Source organism: Lepeophtheirus salmonis, chromosome 14, assembly GCF_016086655.4.
Source record: "Lepeophtheirus salmonis chromosome 14, UVic_Lsal_1.4, whole genome shotgun sequence".
Taxonomy (NCBI): Eukaryota; Metazoa; Arthropoda; class Copepoda; order Siphonostomatoida; family Caligidae; genus Lepeophtheirus; species Lepeophtheirus salmonis.
In genome coordinates, this window is record NC_052144.2 from 30,051,061 (window position 1) to 30,062,492 (window position 11,432).

Sequence of the window (11,432 nt, forward strand, 5' to 3'; positions counted from 1 at the left end):
TTCCCTGATGTATATTATCTATACATTTTTGATCGAAGATATAAAAATTAAGTCGTATTAATGAAATACTGTAGGCATTCGCTTGTAGCATCGGATATGTAGCACTGTTTCTTGTAGCATCGGATATGTAGCACTGTTTCTTGTAGCATCGGATATGTAGCACTGTTTCTGGTTTTTTTTTCGTGAGTGCTCTCTTTTATATATCATAGTTCATATGCATTTACAGTATCTGTTAAGATTTGAATCAAATATAAACGCTGGTATGTAAAAATGAATTAAATTTTGCAGGCGTTTTGTTGTTGCCTACGGGGAACACGGGCTAGTTTATTTTTGTTAGTGTGCGCTCTAGAGACTAAAGTACTCATCAATCATCCGATCATATTAAAAAATAATTATCAAACTCAAATTATGTATTGAGTAGTTACTTGTGAGTGTGCTCATAAAAAACAGAGAGTAACACAGAGGATTTCTTCCAGATTTATCTTCTATATTGCTAAAGTAAATTTGTCTTTTAGCTGACACCAGGGCAATGCCGGATACAACTGCTTGTATCATGTATTGTCGATTCAAAAGTGACTTTTTAGCATTCTTACACCTCATTTGCAGTATTCTTTTTGATAAAATGCTGTCGCAATACTTCTGACCAGGCCATTTTTAGGTGATACTTGATCAAAGCCCCTGCACTGGATATAATTTTATAAAAAAAAATTAAGCATATACACAAAATTGAAAAAAAAAATGTTTTTGTTTCTTCTAAGAAAGAGTTCATTTTGAATTTTAAAGAAGTAAAGAGAGAAAAGGAGCCGCATTTTTATTTTTACCCAGGACCAGCCACACTACAACCAGTCGTGCTTTTGACGTTTGTAACACATAGAATCAGTGACGGAAATCCTCCAAAAATTTTGGTTTGCCCAGTTTTTTTTTTTTTGTCTTTAAATTGGTAATCTTAATAATGAATTCTCTTTTCCTTAACATTTGTCATTGTTATTTAATTTCTGAGCAGTGAGCATCCTTTTCTAAATAGATTTAAATTATATTTAAAACCTGATTGAACATGATTGTCTTCTTATAAAAGACCTTTAGAATTCACTGCAGTGTTATAATAGTATGTCCTTGTTAGACTTGGAGTAGAATTGGGGATCGACATCGGATTAATTCTAGCAAATGTCCTTGTTCATATCCTTTTCTCTTTCCTCGCTTGTCACAGCTGATTGAAGCTGATCTAATGAAACGCCACGGACATTATTCTTTCTCTTCTCCAACACATTCCTCAAATTGTCAGGCTCATCATGTTAATTGTTGGTTTCTTTTTTGTTTTAACTTGCTCATTGTTCATAGGATTGTCATCACTAGATATAATAGTAGAAACCTGTGAGGCAAAAGCTCAAGCACACCTGCTAAAAATGCGGTAGAAGAACTGAGAAATCCCCAGAATCACATAACATAAGTTTAACCGCACATTGTCATATTTTTATGAAACAAAAAAGTATTTATTAGATTCCAATAGTCAAACATATCCCTATATTAATAAAATCAGGCATGATAAAATCATAAATCACAGTTTTTATGAAATTATTTAATTCCAAAAATAAGCCTATCACAGTTTTTTTAGGTATAGCTTAAATATTTGACTTTTTGAATATAATAAATGGGTGTTGTTTTTTACACAAATATGACAAATGGTTGACAAATGGCCTTATGCTCTGTCTTTGTTGTCATTTCGCTGTAATTTTGTTCTTCTGCCCCATTTTGAGCCCTCGTTTCCAGGTTTTCAGTATTATCTGAGATATAGATAACAAAATATTCTTAATTAAATAAAGTTAAACTTAATTTTGGACCACCTTGTAGAATATAGAGGGTCAGTACTGAGTATTATAAATCGTGTATACTTAAACAAATATATACATATATAGAATAAAAGTTTGTTAAATTTCTTTCATTTTGAAAATGCAAAAAAGAAAAAAAAAATCTCATGAGAAATGAAAATTTAAATTTATATTAAACAAAAAAAAACTTTGAATTTTATTTGTGTTTAACTTTGTAGTTAATTTATTTCCTTTTAAATCTAATTATCTAATTCAAATGAGATCCATTGTATTTTGCTCCCAAAAAGGAGAAAGAGAGAGGGGGGTATAAAGTATGTAAAAGCTTGACTTGAGTAATGTAAATATTTGATTGTGTCTAAAATAACATAAGCTTGAGTTTTAATTAAATAATTCCAATTAAATATTATCAAATAAATGTATGAATTGCTGATATGTAATCGGGAAAAAAAGGAGAGTAAAAGGTTGAGTGATTATGTTTTGATTTAATTCACACAAAAATAATTAAAATATTTGCCTCGCAACCTCATTAAATGAAACGAGAGCAACTTAAGAAAAGGTCTGGAAACAGATGACTGATGTTGACTGCACACCGATAATTATTTCACCTTCATTGCCTCTAATATTTTAAACCTTATAAAAGGGGCATTCAGTGATAGTTAGTATCAAGTATTCCTTGATATTATATGTTTCTTTCCAAAGATGAGTGTAACAATCCAAGGTGTTTGCATCAGGAATCTACTCACGTACTTGGATAAACCAAATGATCATATAGTACGGCTTTATTTCATCTTTACTAAAAAAATATGTTTCCTTAAATACAGTCAAATCCGGATAACGGAAACGTGTATTTTTTCAAATGAAAAGTTCACTATATCCAAATTTTTCTTATGCCCGAAGTAATTAATAATCCACAATTTTTGGTTATTTATCTCAATAAATAATTTTGAAGCTCCCTCATTTGGAGGCTACCAGTATTTGGGAGAACGTGAACTATCAGCGTAAGTTGATTCCATCTGGATTTGACTGTCTCTACAAATATCAAAAATGAATCCCGATCAAAGTTCTGTTAAAGTTGGAAAATCACTTTTTATTGCGGTACATGCCTTGTACTTAAATTGATATAAAATATATAACTGATCGATTATGCCTCTTTTAAGATGGCTGACATATATAATGATGACATAAGGAAGTATTATAAAATTTTCAAATGATAATTCTGGGGAGAGAGCACATGGCGTTACCTCCTTTACACAACAACGATGATTTTTCCCCCTTATTTTCCCCTTATCACAAGTCCTTCACGCAACCTTTTCTCCAAAAAGAAAAAGAAGAAAGGGCCGAAATCATGCCGTAGTTAGCCCAAAAAAGTCAATCAAAACAACTGTTTTTATTTCTTAAGGAATCCCAGACTATCATTATCATATTACTTATCCACAAATTTTAAAATGAATTACATCTATATGTTTAATAATATTAAAATCCTATTTTGTTCAATACTGAATTACCGAGTGGTCCATATAAATCTGAACACTTTGAATTTTAAACCTCAACAAGATATAATTTATTAATAAACAGTTGATTTTCAACTAGATTCAATGCTAGAAACAGATGTGTGGCTGAGCTTCCTTAATTATTAATGTAGCCCCACTTAGAGGCAGAAGACCTGGTACACACTACGGATGTAGTCCTTTGTTATAGCATACCGGTGCTGGCCGATAGTGGCTTTGAGGGCCTCGTTGTTTGGATGAAGGACACTGAAGGCCTCCCCTTTGACATGGATCCAAAAGGTGTAGTGTTGGGGTTGGCACCACGGCTTTGGGCGGGGGGCAAAAATGTCAAAAAAGAGTTCAAAAGAACCTTGCAACAGAAGAGATTGGGTTCTTTCATTGCTGATGTCAAAAGTGGCCTCTTCACCCTTACAAGACTCTCTTCAACCCCTTATTTTATAGCTCTCTAGACAGTCAAATGTGAACCCTGAGATCCCTTGCATGGGCCCTCATGGACTTGATGGGATTGGCGTGGGCTGTTTTCTTTAACTTCTCCATGTCCAGTTTGGCCTTTTTGCAATAGCCTTCTTTCTCTTCTTCCTTGACGGCGTAGATGGTGGTCCTGAAGACGCCCATCTGCTTGAAGTGCGTGAATGGAAAGAACTTCGATCACGTTCAATTATCATTTTGCGAATTATACGTAAGCTAGAAAGCTCAAGATTGTTTTGTTTTGTAACTCATTCCTTATGCTTAAATAATATTGAAATATAATTAATTTTAATCACTCAGCTTTCATTAATTATTGAATTTGTAAGGGTTCAAATTTGAATGGACCGCCCAGTGTATTATTATTTTGTAATATTTTATTAAAAGCTTTGTTATACATTTGTTTTAGATGCAATTTCCAAAATGTCTTCATAGCAATAATAAAATGGCCAATAAATATATAAAGGGTATTTCAATAAAGACGCTTACATTTTACGTTGATAGATTTCGAAAACGACGTCATATTTGTTATTGTTTCTTTGACAGCTGTGCTCAGAAATAATTGTAGTTTCATCATGGAGCAGTACACACTCGAGCAACACTTGCAAATTATTAAAATTTATTACAAAAGTGGTGAGTCTTTGATCCAAACTTTAAGAGCTTTAACGCCAATTTATGGTCAACGTAATCGACCTGCAAAATCAACAACTCAACGTTTGGTGAAAAAATTTGAGTTCACAAACACGTCACATAATGTTCCTGTGCCAGTGAGACAAAGAAATGCACGAAGTGTAAAAAATATTGCTGCCGCAAGTGCATCAATTCAAGATGACCCAAATTTGTCTCTTATGCGCCGTTCTCAATCGTTGGGCATCTCTGTGACATCGTTGTGGCGAATTTTGCGAAAAGATTTTGGCCTACACCCGTATAAGATCAAGTTGACACAAGAACTGAAGCCGCTTGACCACTTCAAACGTCAGGAATTCGTAAAATGGGCTGAAGGAAAATGCGAAAATGATCCTGATTTTCAAAGTAAAATCATTTTCAGCGATGAGGCACATTTTGTGCTCAATGGCTTTTTTTTAACAAGCAAAATATGCGCTATTGGGCCGGAAACCCCCCACTCGTGATGCATGAGGCGCCATTACATCCCCAAAAATTACTGTTTAGTGTGGATTGCATGCTGGCGGTGTCATTGGGCCGTATTTTTTCGTCGACAATGACAATTGCCACGTTACTTTGAATGGATATCGTTACCGTACCATGATAACCGATTTTTTTGGCCTGAATTGGAAGATATGGACTTGGACTATATGTGGTTTCAACAAGACACTTTACACACACCAAATGTTACAATCGATTTATTGAAGAATAAGTTTGGTGAGTTTCTTATCTCCAGAAATGGACCAGTCAATTGTCCGCCTCGCTCGTACGATTTAACGCCTCTACACTATTTTCTTTGGGGTCACGTGAAAGCCTTGGTCTAGACCAATAATACTTCGACGTTAGAAGAGCTCAGAACAAATATTCAACGCGATATTGCTGCAGTTTCAGCCAATTTATGCGGAAAAGTAGTCGAAAATTGGGTTCAACGATTGGACTTCGTAAAACGTGCACGTGGTGGTCATTCAAACGACATCGAATTTCATTCATAAATTAAATTGAATGCATTTTGTCGGCAAATAAAGAAATTCTCGATATCTCAAACCGCTTTCGTTTTATTTAAAAAAATGTGAGCGCTGTTAATGAAAAACCCTTTATATATACATATATGCACGGCAAAGGAAGAACAACAAATTATATTCCTGTCCTTTTGGAAACGGAGCATAAATATTGGATAACTTATGACTTCGTGTATTAATCAGAAATAATAAATTATGAAATAACCATGACGTATGAAGTCAAAGGAGGGAATCGACAGCTGTCTACGTAATACAGAGAGTATTTTTTTGTTAGTGAAGTAACACCGTGATCAGTTTTCCTTACGTTGATTAGTTGAATTTGAAGTAGCTTTTGTTAAACTGTGAACAATTCCCAAGAGTTATTACCTGATAATTCCATAGTTGAGAAAAATTGATCAATTACAAGACACTGATTTTCGGCTCTTTCTGTTGTTTTTTTTAAAGTTTTTTTATATATGAAAGGTTGCGAGAAATCTTAAAAGTATCAAGAAAGGTTCAATTATCTTCCCGCGTTTATATTTAAAAATAATAATTGGCAGAAAAGAATTTTGATAGATATATGAATTATATTAGGTGTATGTATAAATTTCCGTCTATTATATAACAATATAAAATCAGGGAAGGAAAGAAAACCAAAAAGGAAAAAAGAAAAGGGAATAGAAAATGGAGAGGAGGAGAAATGAATGAGATTCATCCCAAGGGAGCAACTAAAAAAAATATATTCCTCTGCACAGGGAGAAGAAAAAAATTGGATTTAACTTATTGTAGAGCGAGTATGATATTATATCAGAACTATGTACGTATGTATTTGTGATGTTTTGTCAAATTGATTCAAGGGATGCTTTCATTTTATCAAACAAACTCCAATGCATAACTAATCATTATTTTATTGGCATTATTATTTTATTTTTTGTTCTCACTCTCACATAATGACAAGTTTATTGTATGATTATTACTCTTATTACTATGAAGATTGTTATTTTGAACGCGTACCAAGTTTATGTAATCGAATTTTGATTATAGAGTTTGAAAACTTTTATGGAATATAATATTATATATTTCATATTATGTACCTATATAGAAAACATGATATTACTCTTGATGAAAATATGAAGAAGTAAAAAAAATCTGTAATAAAATTGTTTAACAAGATTTTAAATCAATATTGTAACTCTTGATTTTTTTTTTTTACAAAAGAAAACTATATAAAAGTACGTTCCACAAACTACTTTATTAAATCAATTGGTGAAACAAATATCACGTGATCGACATTTTTCAAAATGATAAGCTTTTTGTGCATTAGGTTATGTTTTTGATTCTGCTAATCTGTTGGTCACGAGCCTCACGGCAAAAGTGTAGGATCGATTTTGATCTAACTTGGTACGAAGATTATATATAGTCAAATTAAGAAACTATTTAATTTTGAGATGTAAAGATCAAGTTCAAAGTAGTACAAACCCCTAAAAATACATAATTGCCAATAACTTTGGAACATATTAAGGTACAGAGCTCTAATAGGCGTCATTATGTAGGTTGGATAAAGATACTTCTTTATCCAACCTCAATAAAAAAGGTTAAAGTAAAAACTAGATAATTCATTTTGTCAAAAATGAGCAAAGGAGGAAATTTTCGCAGAACCGAAGGCCCATGCTAGTTAACTATGAATGCACACTTTTAGCAGAATGTACAAGGTTTATTCTGCAAAATGAAGAAAAAGTTACATTTATCCAAGATTAATAAATTTACAAGATATTGTCATCATGTAATCGGGATTGCCAAAATTTTCAAGTTGATGTATCGTAACGACTGCTGTCAAAACAGACATATATGTCGTCATTGAGTATAACAATCAAGGAAGGCAAAATATAGCAACTCTTGGTATTAGTTATATTCTATGACAACACTATTAAAAGAGCGGTGGAAGTCAACCATCAGTCGGAAACGTGTTATGGTATAACCTTGCATTTATCATGAGGGGAAAATGACAGAAAATGATGTAGTGACGTCATCTATATTATAGTACCGATGACATCTTACGTGTCAAAAAAGATTCCATATGGACAATGAATCTACTCAATCTAACAGGCGCATTTAGACTCTTAGTTTATAGATTTCAGTTCCCAATGTTGGAATAATAATGTACACTTTGAATGATCCTATTGACAGGCCCGTGACTAATGTGTTGGGGGGAGGGGGGGATTATTTTAAATATTTTGTGTAAAAGACAGCGAGTATAACATATCTTTCACTAAAAAAATTGTAATAAAACTCATCCCTCCTCTTAAGAAAAATCCTTCTAACATCCTTGTTTTATCATCAGGTGATCATTTTTACCTATGTAATAAAGCAACTTACTGTTCTCTTTCACTTCTTATCCGGAACGTATGGGGACTTTTCTTATAAATGCATGGTATGTGGGTTAATTTGATTTTCATTCGACTTTTAAAAATAGTCAAATTAAAAACAAGGAAAGAGTAATTCAAAATATAAGATCAAAAATTAACAAAAAATTTTAGGTATTCTTAAATTAAATTTTTTAATGTCAACAAATTAAACATCCCACAATTATACGCTAAATTTACCCAGTTATTTAGGTCTAAAGATCCAAACCGACCCTGATCCAAGAAAGTGTGGTTCTGTCCTTTCTTTAGTCAAGTCCAATCTTAGGACCGATCTTATCAGTCCTTGGGACCAGTCCTTAAGACTCTCGGCCTTTCACAATGTCAGTAAGAGAACTGATTAAAAAAAGAAGAAATATAGTTGATTAACGTCTTCAAGGACCGAAATTTATAAGTTTTAGAACTGATATGAATAATGAACTGGACGGGACCGTGAGTGAACTGGAATTAACTGCAGTCTTTAGTCCTAAATAAGTACCCTTGCAACACTATCCTACATATGTGATATATTTTGACTTATTTTTAACGAGAAAAAAAATTCATTCTCTGCAAAATTCATCCCCGGACATTTAATTACCAATTTGAAGGGAGAATTAATGGAATTTACTTCTACCTTCTAAGGTATCAATGAACACAAATATCGACAGATTCCATTCCTACTAACTATTAAATACTTATTATGACGTCATTTCTAATCTATTTACAACATAAGACTGGGTTGCCCATAAATCATATCCGTCTCACATCTATCAGTAGTTATCTCCAGTTCTGAATGATCAGAGCTCTCGTTACGCAAAAACTACTATTTGTTACTAAATATAAACTGTATGACGTCACTAAATATACATCTTCAAAACGGCAATGACATTTCTGTATACGAATTTTGCAGGGATTGAATTTACTGGGAATGAAAAGACAAGGAATGAATTTGCCTCACACCTAAAAAAATTACTTATTCAAAAATCTTTCAAATTCCATATCCAATTAGAGTAGTAATACTGGAAGCAATTATTACGAATAATTCGTAATTCGTTTTTTCGAATCAACTCTGGTTTTGAGAATTTTTAATCTCAAACTTTTTAGTATTTTATACTCTGTTTGAATCAACTTTTAAGTAAGAAAAAAAAAGAGTAATTTATATGAAAATTATTTTATACATTCTAAAATTTTATGTAAATTCCAAATATGTGCTTATATTTAATTTATACTCATTTAATTTTTATAAAAACCATTTTAAAGGTTAAAAAAACTACTTCACTTTACGGGTTTTTTTTTAAAGAAATACAATCGCGGTTTTTCATTTTTTTTTTTTACTCCAAAATAGTTCCTTTAACGTATAAGGGGATTTTAGGGGTTCATTCGATGGGAACAACTCAAGAAAAGTTCTTCTTCTTTTTTTTTTCTTGTAAATACTATGTACAAACACAGACTTAGTTTGGTAATTTTCTTTGAATGCTAACTTTACCAACTGTCATCCGATCATTTACGTACAAACATACAAATATATATGGTATGGTATGGTACATTAAATGTTAAATTATTCTAGATCTACTGCATAGGTACAAAGACTTGAAACTAAGCAATTTTTTTTTTAAAAGTGATAATGTGACTAATCCAATTATTAATATTAATATATGGAATCTGAAACAATGCATGAGTAATAGGTTATTTGTCGATTGCAAAATCTATTTCAATATCTTTAAATAAATGAATAAATAAATAATAAGTATATAGAGGATGGCAGCTGGGTCAGCTGAGCTGAGGCCCTAACTCTCTCTTTCTCCCCAATAAATTTAATAATGATAGGCTGGAGCATGTTGATAGCCATAGGAAGGAGCAGGATGTCCATATGCGGGATTATGATGAGGTCCATAGATTGGCCCAGTATTGTGGTGAGGTCCATGAGCACCACGGTGTCCATGATGAGGAGCTACAATATGCCCAAGAGGACCATGATGGCCATGAGCATGAGCTAATCCGTAACTAGCTGGAGCAGCCACGTGGTCCAAATGAGAGAAGCCATGATGAGCGAGAGGACTGGCATGATGGGGAAGAGGACTGGTATGATGGGCAATAGGGCCAGCATGATGGGCAATAGGGCCAGCATGATGGGCAAGATGACCGGCATGATGGGCAAAATGACCGGCATGATGGGCGAGAGGACCGGCATGATGGACATTTGATTTATGATGGCCGTAAGGCACATCGTGATAATCTCCATAAATTGGAGCTGGGTGGTGAACAAAGGGTCCTGGATGATGAGGGGCGGGTGCTGGATGATGAGGAACAATAGGAGCTGGATGAGGTACGATGGGAGCTGGATGATGAGGTGCAGGATGTGGAGCAGGAGCGGAATGAGGATAGGCTGGTCCATCATAGTGAGCTTCTCCGGAGTAAGTTACATCAGCGACGAATCCATTGTAATCGTCAGCGTGATAGGTGACGGTTTGTAGACGACCATCCGGTAATTGAACATGATATTCCCCACTAGTGTTGCCATAGCCGTCACTGTCCTCTGAAGCTCCAAAATTTGTTCCAGCATAGTCATCATGCACTGCGTAGCCATAGTTGTAAACAGCAGGTTTAGCTCCATATAGAGCTCCTGGTTCGTGATATCCGGGAACATCTGCGGATACCAATGCGATAAAAGCAACAGCAAGTAATGCAATGATCTGTAAAGCAAAAAAAAAAAAAAAATCCAATTTTTAGATTTTGGATTTAAAAGGTGTTTTTATAAATCTCTTACTTTCATGTTTGTTTATTTATTTGGTGGTTTGTTTCTGAACTGAGCTGAGAACTCGTTGTGATGAGGAGATGTAGACTAAGCACCAATATTTATAGTAGAAAATATTTTGCAGGATTCATTCTTGTTGCCTTCGTCTCATCTTCATGTAAAGGGTGTTGTTCAAGATTCTTTTTAATCTATGTACGTACGCAACAACAACTACAACAGTTGGTACGCAAGGGGCGTGTTTGTATTGACATTTCCTTGACTGTAATTAAACCCCATGTTAATAGGATTACATAGACACGTTACATTATTATTAACATTTAAATAAGAAATAAAAGTGTTAAAGATATATTCAGGAGTAGTTATTAAATGTTTACTATTTAGATCAATAAATACTTTGGGTTTGTTTGTTAGTTGTTACAAAAGAATGGAGTCATCTTGAGTTTTCCAGTCCAACATGAGGGGCTTTTGCAGGGAGTCGGCTGGAGGGATATCCCCTCCAAAAAAAAAAAAAAAAAAAATGAAAAATGATTGTTCGTCTTTCAACCAAAATATGAAGCAGAGCAAAAAATTCATATCTGATTTTTTTTTTCTTAAATATAATTTTTTGTGTCCTTTTTGCCGACAAGTTTAAAATTTAATTTTTGAATTTTTTTCCCCAAACAAAATTTTTTTTTGTGAATAGCTATGGATTTTTGAAATTATTTCCCCCAAAAATTTAATATTATAAATTTTAATTTTTCTGTAAATAGCTATGGGTTTTGAAATTTTTTTCCGAAAAATTTAATTTTTTTGTGAATAGCTCTAAATTTTTTAATTTT

General features: G+C 33.3%; 1 protein-coding gene across 1 annotated transcript; it reads right to left on the reverse strand.

The window, feature by feature from the left end:
- Positions 1–9,538: 9,538 nt before the first annotated feature.
- LOC121129654 (uncharacterized) lies at positions 9,539–10,838 on the reverse strand. Its single transcript, XM_040725378.2, has 2 exons — positions 10,627–10,838; positions 9,539–10,552 (listed from the first exon to the last, which is right to left on the reverse strand). The coding sequence occupies exons 1-2, from the start codon at positions 10,630–10,632 to the stop codon at positions 9,674–9,676; spliced, it is 885 nt and encodes a 294-aa protein (XP_040581312.1). The 5' UTR covers positions 10,633–10,838; the 3' UTR covers positions 9,539–9,673.
- Positions 10,839–11,432: the final 594 nt, after the last annotated feature.